This window comes from Myotis nattereri (genome assembly GCF_964212035.1).
Source record: "Myotis nattereri genome assembly, chromosome: 3".
In the NCBI taxonomy this organism is placed as follows: Eukaryota; Metazoa; Chordata; class Mammalia; order Chiroptera; family Vespertilionidae; genus Myotis; species Myotis nattereri.
In genome coordinates, this window is record NC_138077.1 from 42,246,206 (window position 1) to 42,261,769 (window position 15,564).

Here is a 15,564-nt window from a genome sequence, read left to right on the forward strand (position 1 = left end):
ATATTTCTCTCAAAATCTTCATGTGTTTTTTTTTTAACATTTTGGTAATTTTATTTTGATGTAATTTCAAACAAGAAAATTTCAAGAATTACCCATACTTTTAAAATTAAGATTAATTACCAGTTGTTTACATTTTGCCTCCTTTGGTTGATTATTCTCCCTCACCTCCAGTGGGAGCACGCGCGCACACACACACACACATGTGTATACATGCACGCAGGTATTTGCACACATCATTCTTTCTAAATCATTGGGAAATAAATTGGACACATGTAAACACTCCTAAGGACATTCTCTTATGTAACCACAGTACAGTTATCAAAAGCAGGAAATTTTTTTTTTTAATATATTTTATTGATTTTTTTACAGAGAGGAAGGGAGAGAGATAGAGAGTTAGAAACATCGATGAGACAGAAACATCGATCAGCTGCCTCCTGCACATCTCCTACTGGGGATACGCCCGCAACCCAGGTACATGCCCTTGACCGGAATCGAACCTGGGACCTTTCAGTCCGCAGGCCGACGCTCTATCCACTGAGCCAAACCAGTTTCGGCAAAAGCAGGAAATTTTAACATTTATCCAGTACATTATCTAATCTGTGGTCCCTATTCAAGTTGTACCAGTTAGCCCAGTATTGTGTTTTATAATGTCAACATAAGAAATATTCAAACCTATAGAGAAGTTTTGTGAGTTTACTTGAGCCAAACTGTCAACAGTTCCTGGGAAGCAAAATCTCAACAGATTGAAATAATGCTCCAGAGAATGGCAGTTTTGCACCTTATTTTATACATTATAATAAAAAAAGAAGACAAGTAAGTTACATAAAATCCATTGGTGATAGACTAGGGAGATGGGAGAAAGCAAAGTGGAGAAGCCTTTGGGTTTGGGTGAAAAGTAAAATAATAGACATATATCTTTTACATAGGTGGGTACAAGATAGTTAACAGTCCACAGTTAACATGATAAAATAATGAGAGGCTTTATGGTCTCCGCCCTGGTGCATTAATTGTGCTCTGAGGGGTCTGGAAAAAGGGGGAGTTACCCTGACATTCCAAAGGAATGTTATCGAAGATGCATTGACTTTTGTCAGGGAAGATTCTAGTCTGGGACATGACTACCTGCCATAAACTGCTTTTAGTTAAAATTTTTTTAATTTCAGACCATTCACTGTGGTTACTTTAAGTCCCTGAGCTTGCAAGGCCATCATCCTGCAGGTCTTCCCTAACCTTGTCAGGTTATCATGTGGCCCCTTTTCAACCACAGTAACTATTTTTCCCTCTCTGGGAACCAGTCCAGGATCGCACAGTGCATTTAGTTGTCATATCTCTTTAGTCTCTTTTAATCTCCTCAAATAGTGATGTTTGAATTATATAGGCCAGTTATTTTATAGAATGTCCTTTAGTTTAGGTTTGTTTGTTGTCCCTGTAACTAGATTCAGCTTTTTGGCTGAGTGATATAGTCTTCTCAGTGCATCCTATCAGAAAACACAGACGTCAGTTTGCCCCAGTATTTGTGATGTTCACTTTTCGTCATTGGTTAAGATGATGGCCACTAGGTTTCTCCACTTCAGAGTTACTATTTTCCTGGGTTTCTTTTTTGCTTGCTGACTTAAGACAACCACTGATTAATTAGACCATGGATTATTTTGTTCTTTGTGTAGCTCGAGATGCTGCTGTGCAGAAGATAGAGACTATTATCAAGGAGCAATTTGCACTTGAAATGAAGAATAAGGAACATGAAATTGAAGTCATTGACCAGGTATAATGATGACAAATTAAAAAAGCACACAAAGCTATTGAAAAAAATCTACACGTGATGACTTGAAAAAAAATCTCTTGAGATAGAATCATAGTTTGTTTTTTCCCTTTGCTTTTTTTTTTTTTTTAAAAGAGCTTTCTCATTTTTTGAAAAAAGACATGCCCCCTCCCTTTTTTTTAATTAATGAAATTACAGGAAAAGATAAAAAAATTTACCTGAAATTTCATCCCCAAAATAATTCCTCTTTGCTCTTGTGCTCAAATCTTTGTGGATGTTTCAATGACAATGCATGTGTACACATAAATATACATATTAATATGTCTGTATACTCTTGCAAAAACATTGGTTTTTGTCTTCTTTTAGGTCTTTTGCCAACCTGATTGGTGGGAAATGGTCATTTTTATTTGTCTTTGATTATTAGAGAGGTCGAGCTTTTGTTGGTCATTTGCATTTCTTATTTTATGAATTATTTATATATCCGTCCTGTCATTTCTATTTTTTAAAGTAATGAGTTGACATTTGTTTTTAGCGACTGATTGAGGCAAGAAGGATGATGGATAAACTTCGTGCCTGCATTGTCGCAAACTACTATGCTTCTGCAGGACTTCTAAAAGTTTCTGAGGTAACTTTTCCTCATATGCAGTCATTTCTGGCCACCCATATTGGTTGTGTGAAGGGGAAATTAGTAGTGTTGATGTGGAATTCCTGCCTTTGAAACATATCTTATATTGACCTTTAGAATTCAAGAAGCCTAGCCTACTTTCCTGGGAATGTACATAAACTTATTGTGTTCACCCATAATCCTTTATTCGTCCTTTAATCATACCTCTCTACGTTGTCAATAATCCTAAGTAACATTTTTTTCTTTTTAATTAGTCCCTTTCCTACTAATATTTAGCAGTGTTGTTAGGCTTTGCAGATACAAAAATAACTTGCCTTCTTTCTCTTCATTTGATTATGGTTGGCTTTGGAGTAAGTTGTAGGTTGATTTTTTTTTCTTTGACCTTTTATCTAATGAATGGGATTTTTTTGTTTCAGTAGATTTGCCCTGTTCAGGAAGCCCTGATTTCCATCCCCCCTTACTTTTTATGAAAAATTTCAAATATGCAGAAAAAGTTAAATAAGCACCTCTTAATGCATCACTTAGAATGAACAGTTTTAACATTTTTGCCACATTTATTTTATCTGTTTTATTTTTCTCTGAAGCATTTGAAAATAAGTTTCAGGCATCATGACACTTCACCTCTAAACATTTAATTACATATTTCCTAACGGCCATTCTTTTATGTAATCACAATACCTAAGAGAATGATTCACTGCTATTATCTGTTAACCAGTCCATATTCAAAAATTTTCCTAGTTGTCCCCAAAATATCTTTTAAAGCTGGCTTGTGGTGGTGGTTTTTTTAAACACAACCAGGATCTAATCAGGGTTCGTAGCTACATTTGGCTATTTAGTTTCTCTAGATTAATTTTATCTAGACTGGCTCTCCCACCTATTTTTCCCCCAGAATATTGACTTATTTTAAGAGACCAGGACATTTATCTTGTAGAATGTTCCACATTTTTAATTTATTTTTTCCCTTGTTTATTTCTTCATTCCCTCTATTTTTCCTGTAAACTGAAAGTCAAGTCTAAATACTGGATTATTTTAAGGTTAAATCTTTTTGGCAATAATGCTTCATAGGAGATGCTATATACCTCATGTTGTTTCACTTCAGGAGATATAATAATCAGGTTGTCCTGCTGTTGGTGATAAGAGTGTAATTATTTGGTTACTGTGATTGCTACTAGATCACTCCAGTTCTAAAGGATGTGGATAGGATTGAAGGCAATAGGACAGATTGTTTGACATTTTGATAATTTCAGCATAACTTTGTTGTTCACTCTTAAATTTTTTTTTTCTTAAGTTTTTTTCAATTAGAGTTAGGTAATTCTTCTTTTGGACAGTACTGGCTCTGTGAGAATGGCGGGAGGTATGATGGCATACTGCTTTGCATCGTTTCCTACGGTTTTTATAGATAAGAGGTACCTTTCATATTTAGGCATTCATGTCATCCCATGGAGCTTTAGGGTGCCTGGTATTGGTGATACTCCTGTTGTTGTCTTAGAGAAATCTGGAGTATTATTCGAATTTAATTTTAGGTGGTAGACAGTTGTCTCTTCTATTGCAGGAGTTTCCATAAAACATTAGAGTCTGAACCACTTTTCTGCAGCTAACAAATCATAACAAATTACCACAAGCTTGGTTGGCTTTAAACAACAGGAGGTTATGATTCTGGAGCCCAGCAGTCCAAAATCAAGGTGCTGGCTGGCGGATGCTCTCTCTGAAGACTCTTAGGAAGAATCTTCCTAGCCTTGTCCTAGCTTCTAGTGGTTGCTGGCAATCCTTGGTGTTCTTGTTTGGAGCTGCATCACTCTAATTTCTGCCTCTGTCTTCACATGGATGTTTTCCCTCTGCATATCTTCTCTTTCTCTGATGTTCAAGTTTCCCCTTTTTTAAAAAAAGAAATATGTTTTTGTTGATTTTAGTGAGAGAGGGAGGGAGAGAGAGAAACTACCAAGTGAGAGAGAAACATTGATCCGCTACCTCCTGCACCACCCCTGGGGGATTGAGCCCAGAACCCGGGTATGTTCTCTGGCCGGGAATCAAACTGGTGACCTTTTGGTGCATGGGATGGCAATCAAACAACTGAGCCACCCACGCCAGGCCAAATTTCCCTCAAAAAAGCACTTTAAATTGGATTAGGGCCTACCTTCACCCAAATGACTTCATCTGAACTTGATTACATCTGCAAAAACCCTATTTCCAAATAAAGTCACATTCATAGGTTTAGGGTGGACATGAATTTTTGGAGACACTGTTTAACCCAGAGTAGATTCTGATGTCATTTGTTATGTGGCTTGCTGTTGGATTCAACAAAATGGACATCATGATCAAATGTTGTATGATGTAGGACTGTAGCTATTCTGAAGAGCTGATTATTCATTTAATGTTTTGTTTCCTTTTTTCTTTCTTTTTTCATCATTAGCAGTTTTGAGTTGTGCTATTTTGTGGTCCAGAAATGTAATGATTTTTATCTTATATTCTGATTAGGATATATTCAATGATATTTAGTTATAATAATTTTTAGTTTGTTGTAAAAAATATATTATAGCTCTAAAAGATACCTTTATTATTGAAATTCAACAGCTTTGTTGCTTTGATTCTGAAATACAAGTATCTGGCTCCTTTTTCTTTCTAAAACAATTATTTTAATAGCACAAGGTTTTTTTTGTTTTTTAATTTTATTAATTAAATTGATAGGGTGAAATTGTTCAACATGAACATAGTTTTCGTATGTGGGTTTCTATGTTACAAGATCTGTATATTTCAGTATGAATGGCACAAGTTTTAAAAGCTGGGCTTCCTAGGAATGTAGCACAGTGTATCATACTAGGTAATAGAACACACTGTATTTTGTATGCAGGTTAATGAGATACAGAAAAATACCCTAGGCTTCAGTACTGAACTGAGGGCAAAGTTTATGTCAGTATTAATAATTTTAAAGCATTGTATACTACATTTTTCCCCTACGTGGGAACTATTTAACATATGCATATATTTTTATATTTCTTACAGGAATGTTTTATTCAGAGCTGTTCTAGCTATGTAAAGCGATGTGAAACTTATTTTTTTTAATTTTTATTGATATGAGAGAGAGAGAGAGATCAATTTGTTGTTCCATTTTTTTACATTCATTGGTTGATTCTTGTATGTGCTCTGACTGGGGATCAAACCTGCAACCTTGGCAGTATCAGGACAATGCTCTGACTGAAACATATTTTTTTAAAGTCCAATTTTGCTTTCCATATGTTACTATGTATTTACCTTTATTTTTCATTTACCTAATACTAAAGGCTAAAGAGGACTTGTATCTTTAGCCTTTGGTGTTAGGATCTTTGCATAATTACTTATCACTTTCTTGTTTTGGTGGTTCAGACCATGTTAAGGAATTAGGACTTTATTTTATTGGTTTGGAGAGATTTTGAAAGATTTTAAGCATGATCTTACAGTAGATAATTTTGCCTACTTTTGATGAATTTGATTAAAGTTTATTTTGATTGCTTTCACTTTTGCAGGGATCAAAGACGTGTGATACAATGGTTTTTAATCATCCTGCTATCAAGAAATTTTTGGAATCACCATCTAGGTCATCATCTCCTGCCAATCAGAGATCAGAAACTCCATCAGCCAATCATTCTGAAAGTGATTCTTTATCTCAACACAATGACTTCTTGTCTGACAAAGACAATAACAGCAATATGGATATAGAGGAAAGACTCTCAAACAGCATGGAACAGAGACCAAGTCGAAATACTGGAAGGGTATAGTTGGATGGACGGGAGGGAACCAAAGGAAAAGGGAACTATATTTATTAAGAGTATGTACATGTTATTTCATGTAACCTATTCTATAGGAACCCTGGGAAATAATTATATTCCTTTTAGAGATGGGGAAACTGAGTCTCAATGAGATTCAAGTTATATGTGTCCACAAGTATCAGAACTGAGAGCTAAACCTATGTCTTGCGTTTTTGTTGTTGTTGTTTTTGTTACTCCTCACCCAAGGGCATTTTTCCATTGATTTTCAGAGAAAGTAGAAAGGAGGGAGAGAGACACATCAATAAGCTGCCTCCCGCACATGCCCCCATCAAGGCTAGGGATCGAGCCTGCAACCGAGGCATGTGCCCATGACTGGAATTGAATTTGGGACCCTTTAATCTGCAGGCTGACACTCTATCCACGGAGCCAAACCAGCTAGGGCTAAACCTATGTCTTTCTGATTTTAAAATTCAGTGCCCCTGCGTATGGCGTCACTCCTAGTGCCATTCACATGGATATGAAAGAAATGTTAAGGAGTTGGCAATGCTGTGACCTTGCCCAAGGTCTTTCCACTCTGTCATGTTTATTTGCAAGAGCAGTGATTCTTTAGCATTTTGCTCTGTGAAACTTGATATTCTAAGATACTTTGATAACTGGAGGAAATTTGACAAATGATAAATAGAATTAAAAACCATTTATTGCTCTTTGATCCTGCCAGTTTATGGAGTTGCCATCTCAAGATACTCTGAATTTGTTGGTATAATATTTGGCTTCATTTGTTTTTAAAATAATTTTTATTAAAAAAAAAAACTTTTTGAGAGAGAAAAAGGGAGAAGGAGAGAGAGAAACATTGATGTGACAGTGAAACAGCCCTGGCCAGGAATCAAACCAGCAACCTTTTGGTACAGGGGCAATGCCTACTAACTGAGCCACACCAGCCAGGGCAATATTTGGCTTTGGAAATAAGACTGATGGTTTTTCTCATCTAGGTGTTCTATGATAGAAAACATTTCAGGGTTGCTTTTCACAAACTCAGACATCAAGGATTTGATTTATTTTTTATAAAAATGAAAGTGGACATTTTTATTATTATAAATTCATGTATTCATTGCTGAAAAATTTAAACTACAGAAAAGTAAAAAATAATAGAAAATCAATCATAATGCCACTAAAAAATCGGAACTCTTACTGTTTGGATTTACTTGCCTTTTCCAGTATTATTTCTGGGAAAATACTGTATATTTTTTCTTTTTATAATAAAAAAGAATTTAGGTTGTATAGATCATTGGATTTAGAAATTTATCATCTTTTATATAATATACATACTCATGTTTATGTAACAAATATTTAGTACTTACTATGTTTCAGGCACTTTTCTAAGAATTGTACAAAGCAATCATGTAAGGTAAAAACTATTATCATCCTTATTTTATAGGTGAGGAAACTGAGACAGAAGTTAAATAATTACCCAAGATTACACATTTACTAAATGGAAAAACCAGGATTTAAACCCTGGCAGTCTGTCTCCATAATTAAACTTGAACTATTGTGTTTAAATTACTTCTCATCGAAAATGTTTTGATAGTATAGAAGGTTGAAAAGAAAGTAAATTCCATTGAGCTCTTTACCATTTCCCAGAGGTAATCATTGTAATTAGTTTCTTGTGTATCCTTCCACGCCCTATTTGCATAGACAAAGCATATGTGTATGCCCATTGAGCACACACACGTAGAAATAATAGTGTACAAACTTTTTGCCTCAACTAATGCAAAAGTTAGAGTAAAATTATTCTTTTATGCTCTGAGGTGCCACGAAGCCAGAGAATTTTATAATTAAAAAAATTGCAATTTATTCTATTCATACCTTGTATGATTTTACAGTTTCTGCCTATTGAAAATTTTCCAAATTGAAAATGAAAATTATGATTTCTTTTCAGGACACCTCTAGTATTACTGGCTCCCATAAAACAGAGCAGCGGAATGCTGATCTTACAGGAGATGAGACTTCACGACTTTTTGTAAAGAAAACAATAGTAGTGGGCAATGTGTCCAAGTGAGTATCCAGTTGAATTGTCTCATTTTCAGTCATCTATTTATGTTAATAGAACTCTGGCATACTCCTGTAGTATTATAATAGATAGAGAGCTCAGGAATTCTTTTTTTCAAACTCTCAGTTGTTTTGTTTTAAAATATATTTTTATTGATTTCAGAGAGGAAGGGAGAAGGAGAGAGAGATAGAAACATCAATAATGAGAGAGAATTGTTGATTGGCTGCCTCCTGCACACCCCCTACTGGGGATCGAGCCCACAACCTGGGCATGTGCCCTGACCTGGAATCAAACACTGACCTCCTCGTTCATGGGTCGATGCTCATCTACTTAGCCACACTGGCTGGGCAAACTCTTAGTTGTTTTTTTTTTTTTTAAATATATTTTATTGATTTTTCACAGAGAGGAAGGGAGAGGGATAGAGAGTCAGAAACATCGATGAGAGAGAAACATCGATCAGCTGCCTCCTGCACATCCCCCAATGGGGAAGTGCCCGCAACCCAGGTACATGCCCTTGACCGGAATCGAACCCGGGACCCTTCAGTCCGCAGGCCGACGCTCTATCCACTGAGCCAAACCGGTTTCGGCCTCTTAGTTGTTTTAAAAGAAAAGTAATATCCAGAGACTCGAGAACTCTGCCTTAGTGTGTCTGCCAATCTTTGACATAGAGTAAATTATGATTGGTAAAAATTTCTAAGACATGAGGTTTTACACAAATGGTGTATTTCAATAAGCATGTAAGCGTGGATAAGTTTAGAGGAACTTTTGACTTCTTCTGACCTCGTTTTAACTTAGGTAGGTAGTTCCTAAAAATGTTTATTTGGTTGCCAAATTGAAGTGTTTTTAATTTATAGCAAAAGGTTGCAGACCAGTTCTTGAAGACAGAATTCCTTCAAGTTAAAGAGCTATCTATCTCTTTTAACAGTATGATCGCATGCTATCTTTTGGGAGTGTGAACATTTTTGCCAAGTATCTAGGAATGAATAAAGACATCATAAATCTTCAAATAGCGAAAGATTGATATTTACTCACAGTCTTATTTGCCCTTTTCCAACCCTGTTAGGTATATTTCCCGTTTTTCCTTGTCATTTTTCTCAAATAATCATTTTCTGTTTTCGTACATTTTCCCCAAATCAGACTGGAATCTCTTTTGGGTAGGAACTATGTATTATTTATTTTGTACCTTATATTAGTTGGATTTCAGTAAATATTTGCTTGATGAATAAATTGATATATTTATGGAAATTATAATTAGATTCAATTATTTTTAAAAGGATTTGTAATTACAGTAATTATCTGGGAGGAAAATCAGACGGGGGCGGGGCGGGGGGCGAGGAGGGGATCTTTCAAGCCCCAATTAATGGATCATTAATAACAAACAAGAGGTACATAAAATCTCAGGATACTAGAAACAAAGATTCTTAATGATCCATGTGAAAGTATTTAAATGGAACCATAAAATATGATTAGGCAATTAGATTTCTGTTTTATAGATTATTTTAGAGTTAGCATGTATTCAGCTAAGGAAACGAAATAGTTTTGTGTGAAGTGTTAGAGCTGGGGTCTTATATATAGTACAGGACAGATCAGCCCAGGAAAGGTCTAAACTAGAAATCTAAATAGATCCACTGGGCCACAAGAAGATTGGGTAGAAACAGTCATTGACATTTTCAAACAATTATGTCTAATTTGTAGGTTTTGGGGTTTTTTAAAGACAAGCTAGAACTAAAATACTGGTTAATCATAAATTTTAAGTAGAGGGAGTGATTGGCATGAAAATTGTAAGGTCTTTGTTCTGGAAGAGGGTAAAAATACTGCTTTACCCTACGTTTTGTTAGGAGTGCTTGCTGCAATATCTAAGATAACTAAAAGAATAGATAGAGAAATTTAAACTTTAACAATAAGGGAGGGGTGGAAAATGAATGAGAAAAAGGGGGAAAACTGATTCTAGAAAAAGGCAAGCAGGGGCAGGAGGAGGGATATAAAGAAAAGAAAAAATAAGACGTATAAAATAATTTAGTAATAACAAATCTAAATGTCTAAACAGTCATAAAAATGCATATGAATTTAACTAGTTAGAATATAGTAATTCTTATATTGAGATAAAATAACCTAAAATTCAGATCTATGTTATTTATCAGGGACATCTAAATACAGAAAGATTGAGAGTAAGCTAATAAATAGGATCTTGCTCCCAGCATATGTCCTCAGTTTGGCCCAAAAAGAAAAGAAAGTAAGCAAATAGATAAACTAGCAGATTGTAACCAAAAGAAAACCAGTGTAACATATTAATATCAGGCAAAAGAGACTTTAAGACCAAAAACATTCATAGAGGTAAAGATTTATTATATAATGATAAAAGGTTTTCTTCACCAAGAAGATAAAAAAAATTCTTAGCTTCTGTGTACTTGATAACATAGTCTTAAAATGTCTTAAAATGATAACAGTCTTGAAATTGATAGAACCGCAAGCAGAAATTACCAAATGCACTACCACTGACTTTATATACATCTCTCAGTAATTGGTACATCCAGCAAACTACTTATATGAATATGAAAAGTTGGAATATCAATTAACAAAGCTAAAGTACACACATAGAAGATTACACAGAACGAGAAAAAAATTTAAGCATACAAGGAACATTTATGAAAATTGACTATATAGTAAGCCATAAAGCAAGCTTCAACAAAGGACTTGTATTTTTTCTAACCACTAGTGCAGTAAAGCTAGAAATCAATGACAGTAGGATAACTAAAAAAACCTCCAATATATCTGGAAATTCAAAACACTCACAACAACTCATTAAGGCAATGAAAAAAAATCACATTAAAATAACCAGAACTAGCCGAAACTGGTTTGGCTCAGTGGATGGAGTGTCGGCCTGCGGACTGAAAGGTCCCAGGTTCGATTCCAGTCAAGGGCATGTGCCTGGGTTGCGGGCACATCCCCAGTAGGAGATGTGCGGGAGGCAGCTGATCGATGTTTCTCTCTCATCAATATTTCTATCTCTCTATCTCTCTCCCTTCCTCTCTGTAAAAAATCAATAAATTATATTAAAAAAAAAAAAACAGAACTAAATAATAACTCAAAAGTTGTAGGCTAACACTAAAGGGATAGTTAAATGGAAATTTAAAGTCTTAAAAGACTACAGTAGGAAGAAAGCTTAAAATTAATGAACTAAGCAGCTTAATTAGACAATGCAGTGGGGGAAGCAAATAATTTAGAGAGGAGCCCTAGCTGGCTTGGCTCAGTGGATAAAGCGTCAGCCTGCAGACTGAAGGGTCCCAGGTTCGATTCCGGCCAAGGGCACATGCCTGGGTTGTGGGCTCAGTCCCCAGTAGGGGGCATGCGGGAGGCAGCCAATCAATGATTCTCTCATCATTGATGTTTCTATCTCTTTCTCCTTCTCCCTTCCTCCCTGAAACCAATAGAAATATATTTAAAAAAATAAATAAATAAAAAGAATTTAGAGAGGAAAAAAATAAACAGCATACATAAACATGGTGGAATTAAGTAAGGAAAAAAGATACAAATAAATATTAGAACTGAAAAAAGACATAACTTCAGATACTGCACTATTAAAGAGATAAGTGTATTTGAAAATTTAGATGAACTGAAGAATCCCTAGAAAAATACAACTTAAAAGTGATACGACAAAGGAAACTTGAAATAGTCAAAGAACTACTAAGTAAATTTAATTATTGATTTTTTTAAACATTCCTGGGACAAAACCAAACCACACCACTTGGCTTAGATTGCTTTACAGGCAGCATGAATAGATAATTCTAGTTGTATACAAAATCTTCTGGGGACAAAGAAACAACACTTACCAACTTAACATTATGAGGATATCCTAACTGTTCATAAAGCTTGACATGGAGTTCATAAGAAAATAGAAATTATAGGACATCACACTTATGAATATAGATACAAAAATACTGAACAAAATCCTGAGCAAACTGAATTCAGTAACTATAGAAATGGTTATTGTGAGCAAGAAATGCAAGTTTGGAATAACATTAGATATCAATAAGTATAATAAACACATTAACAGATTAAAGAAGATAAATACTTGATCAAAAATGCAGAAACAGCCGGAACCGGTTTGGCTCAGTGGATAGAGTGTCGGCCTGCGGACTGGGGGGTCCCAGGTTCGGTTCCGGTCAGGGGCATGTGCCTGGGTTGCGGGCACATCCCCAGTGGGAGGTGTGCAGGAGGCAGCTGATCGATGTTTCTCTCTCATCGATGTTTCTAACTCTCTATCTCTCTCCCTTCCTCTCTGTAAAAAATCAATAAAGTATATTTAAAAAAAAAAAAATGCAGAAACAACCTTTGACAAAACTCAACATCTATTTGTGATAAGTCTTCATGGCAGACTTAGAATTTAGTTAACTCAGATAAAGAATATCTTTGAAAAACCTACAGTATATTTTATACTCAGTGGTGAACTCAAGTCTTCCCTTTAGGATTAGGAACAAGACAAGAGATGTCTGGGGCCACCACTCCTGTTCAGTATTGCTCTTGGAGATACTAATGTAGTCCTGTTTAAAAAATTAAAAAGTATATGGATTAAAAAATAAAATGTCTTTAACAGATGATACTGTCTACATAGAAAAATATAAAGCAATTTTTGACAAAGTTTTAGAGTTAATGAGAGAACTTCACCAGGTTGTTGAATATAATATCAATACACAGAGATCAGTTGTTTCCGTGTGACAGCCACAAAATTAGAAAACATGATTTTAAAAGATGTATTTACTATAGCAATAAAAATACAGTAAATAAGAGACAAGTAAGCTTTTCATGAATTATAAAAACTTTAAAGACTTAAAAGAACTTAATAGTATACTATGTTCGTGGATAGAAAGGCTCAGTATAATAAAGATAACACTTCTCTTCAAATTGATATGTAGATATTCTGATTAAAATCCTGACAGGATTCATGAAATCCAGAGGCTGGTTTTTATATATGGAAGAGCAAAGAATCAAGACTGAACAAGAATACTGTTGATGAAGAACCAGATTAGGCAACGTGGCCTACTGCATCACTAAGGATAACTATAGGCATAGATGACATATAGAAGGCTATGACCATATTTTCTAAAAGAATGTGATAAGGGGGCCTTGTGAAATAAAATCACCTGCATAAGGGAGGGCTAAAGATACTGGCTTTACTATGGGCAGAACTTAAGGGAATGGCTTGTTCTTTTTTTTTTTTTTTAAATCTTTATTGTTCAGATTATTACAGTTGTTCCTCTTTTTCCCCCCATAGCTCCCCTCCACCAGTTTCCACCCCACTCTCCTCCCTCACTCCCCACCCACTGTCCTCATCCTTAGGTGCATGATTGTTGTCCAGTCTTTTCCCGCATCCCCCTCATCCCTTCCCCCCCCCAAGAATAGTCAGTCCACTCCCTTCCTATGCCCCTGATTCTATTATAATCACCAGTTCATTCTGTTCATCAGATTATTCACTTGATTTTCAGATTCACTGTGTATTTGTTGTTCATAATTTGTATCTTTACCTTTTTCTTCTTCCTCTTCTTAAATGATACCTTTCAGCATTTCATATAATACTGGTTTGGTGTTGATGAACTCCTTTAGCTTTTTCTTATCTGTGAAGCTCTTTATCTGACCTTCAATTCTGAGTGATAGCTTTGCTGGATAAAGTAATCTTGGTTGTAGGTTCTTGTCATTCATCACTTCAAATATTTCTTGCCACTCCCTTCTGGCCTGCAAAGTTTCTGTTGAGAAATCAGCTGACAGTCGTATGGGTGCTCCCTTGTAGGTGACTGACTTTCTTTCTCTTGCTGCTTTTAAGATTCTCTCTTTGTCTTTTGCTCTTGGCATTTTAATTATGATGTGTCTTGGTGTGGTCCTCTTTGGATTCCTTTTGTTTGGGGTTCTCTGCGCTTCCTGGACTTGTAAGTCTATTTCTTTCACCAGGTAGGGGAAGTTTTCTGTCATTATTTCTTCAAATAGGTTTTCAATATCTTACCCTCTCTCTTCTTCTGGCACCCCTATAATTCTGATGTTGGTATGCTTGAAGCTGTCTCAGAGGCTCCTTACACTATCTTCGTATTTTTGGATTCTTTTTTCATTTTGCTTTTCCGGTTGGGTGTTTTTTGCTTCTTCATATTTCAAATCGTTGACTTGATTCTTGTGATCCTCTAGTCTGCTGTTGGGAGTCTATATAATATTCTTTATTTCAGTCAGTGCATGCTTAATTTCTAGTTGGTCCTTTATCACAACTTCGAGGGTCTCATTAGATTTCTTGTAGGTCTCATTAAGTTTATCGGCACTTTCTAGAAAATTCTTGAAAAACCTTAAAAGTGTGGTTTTGAACTCTATATCCAGTTGTTTGCTATCCTCCATTTCTGTTATTTGTGTCCTTTTTCTTTGTCTCCGCATTTTTTATGCTTCCCTGTGTTGATAAAGTGGTTTTCTATGCTAAGTGTCCTCTAGAGCCCAGTGGTTCAGCCTCCCCAATTATCTGAGGAGGACACTCTTGGTGCACCCCCTTGTGGGCTTTGTGCACAGTCTTGTTGTAGTTAAGCCTTGATTGTTGTAGGAATCACTGGGAGGAATTGACCTCCAGGCCAATTGGCTATGAGAATCCACTGTGTCTGCAATGGGAGAACTTCTGTGCTGGAGACACCCGTCTGGGGCAAGACTTGCTTCAATGGGGCTTTGGTGCTCACTGAGTCTGCCCCCTGAGTGTGTCCTTTATGGTTCCACAGAGCTGCAAACTGTATGGTCCCACTCTGACCTCTGGGTTTCCTGGCTCCTGGATCTCTAGGAAGGTGCTAATCTAGCCTTTGCCCGAGGCTATCCCCAAAAGCCTCCCTGCAGGGCTTAGGCAGGGCGAGTCCCACGGGATCAACAGGGCGGGGCTAGCAGTTATGGCTGCTCTCAGTCTTGCCCTCAGAGGCTCTGCTTCTCAGTGTCCCGGTAATCGCTGCAAGCCCCTCGGAGAGAAAGCTGCCCTCAAGTTCTGACCGATGCCAGACAGTCCTGCTTCTCCCGTATGAGTCTGGGTCCCTAGAGACTCGCCCGGAACTGGAGCTCAGAGCCTGAGACTACCTCCCGATTGAAAACGACAACCGCGCCCTCAGCCGCCTGCCCTCTCTGCATGCACCTCCGCACCTTAGTATTTTACTTTCATACTGCGCCTCCTCTGAGTCTCGGTATGCTTTTCTCTTTCCTTCTAGTTGTGGAATTTCCACTCAGCCAGCCTTCCTGTGGTTGTGGATGATGTCCGTTCTGTCTTTTAGTTGTATTTTTGAAGTGGTTGTTCGACACAGCAAACTCCAGTGTTTACCTATGCCGCCATCTTGGTTTTTCCTCCCAGTTTTCTTTTTGTAATTTATTTTTAATCTTGTTTTAAGTAGGTGTT

General features: G+C 36.4%; 1 protein-coding gene across 1 annotated transcript in view; it reads left to right on the forward strand.

The window, feature by feature from the left end:
* YEATS2 (YEATS domain containing 2) overlaps positions 1-15,564 on the forward strand; it is a gene marked incomplete at its 5' end in the record, with an annotated part of 73,650 nt that overhangs the window by 2,357 nt on the left and 55,729 nt on the right. Inside the window, 4 exons of the mRNA XM_081086391.1 lie at positions 1,662-1,759; positions 2,289-2,381; positions 5,882-6,127; positions 8,061-8,176. Of these exons, the coding sequence (XP_080942517.1) occupies positions 1,662-1,759; positions 2,289-2,381; positions 5,882-6,127; positions 8,061-8,176 (553 nt within the window). The remainder of the gene's footprint in view (positions 1-1,661; positions 1,760-2,288; positions 2,382-5,881; positions 6,128-8,060; positions 8,177-15,564) is intronic.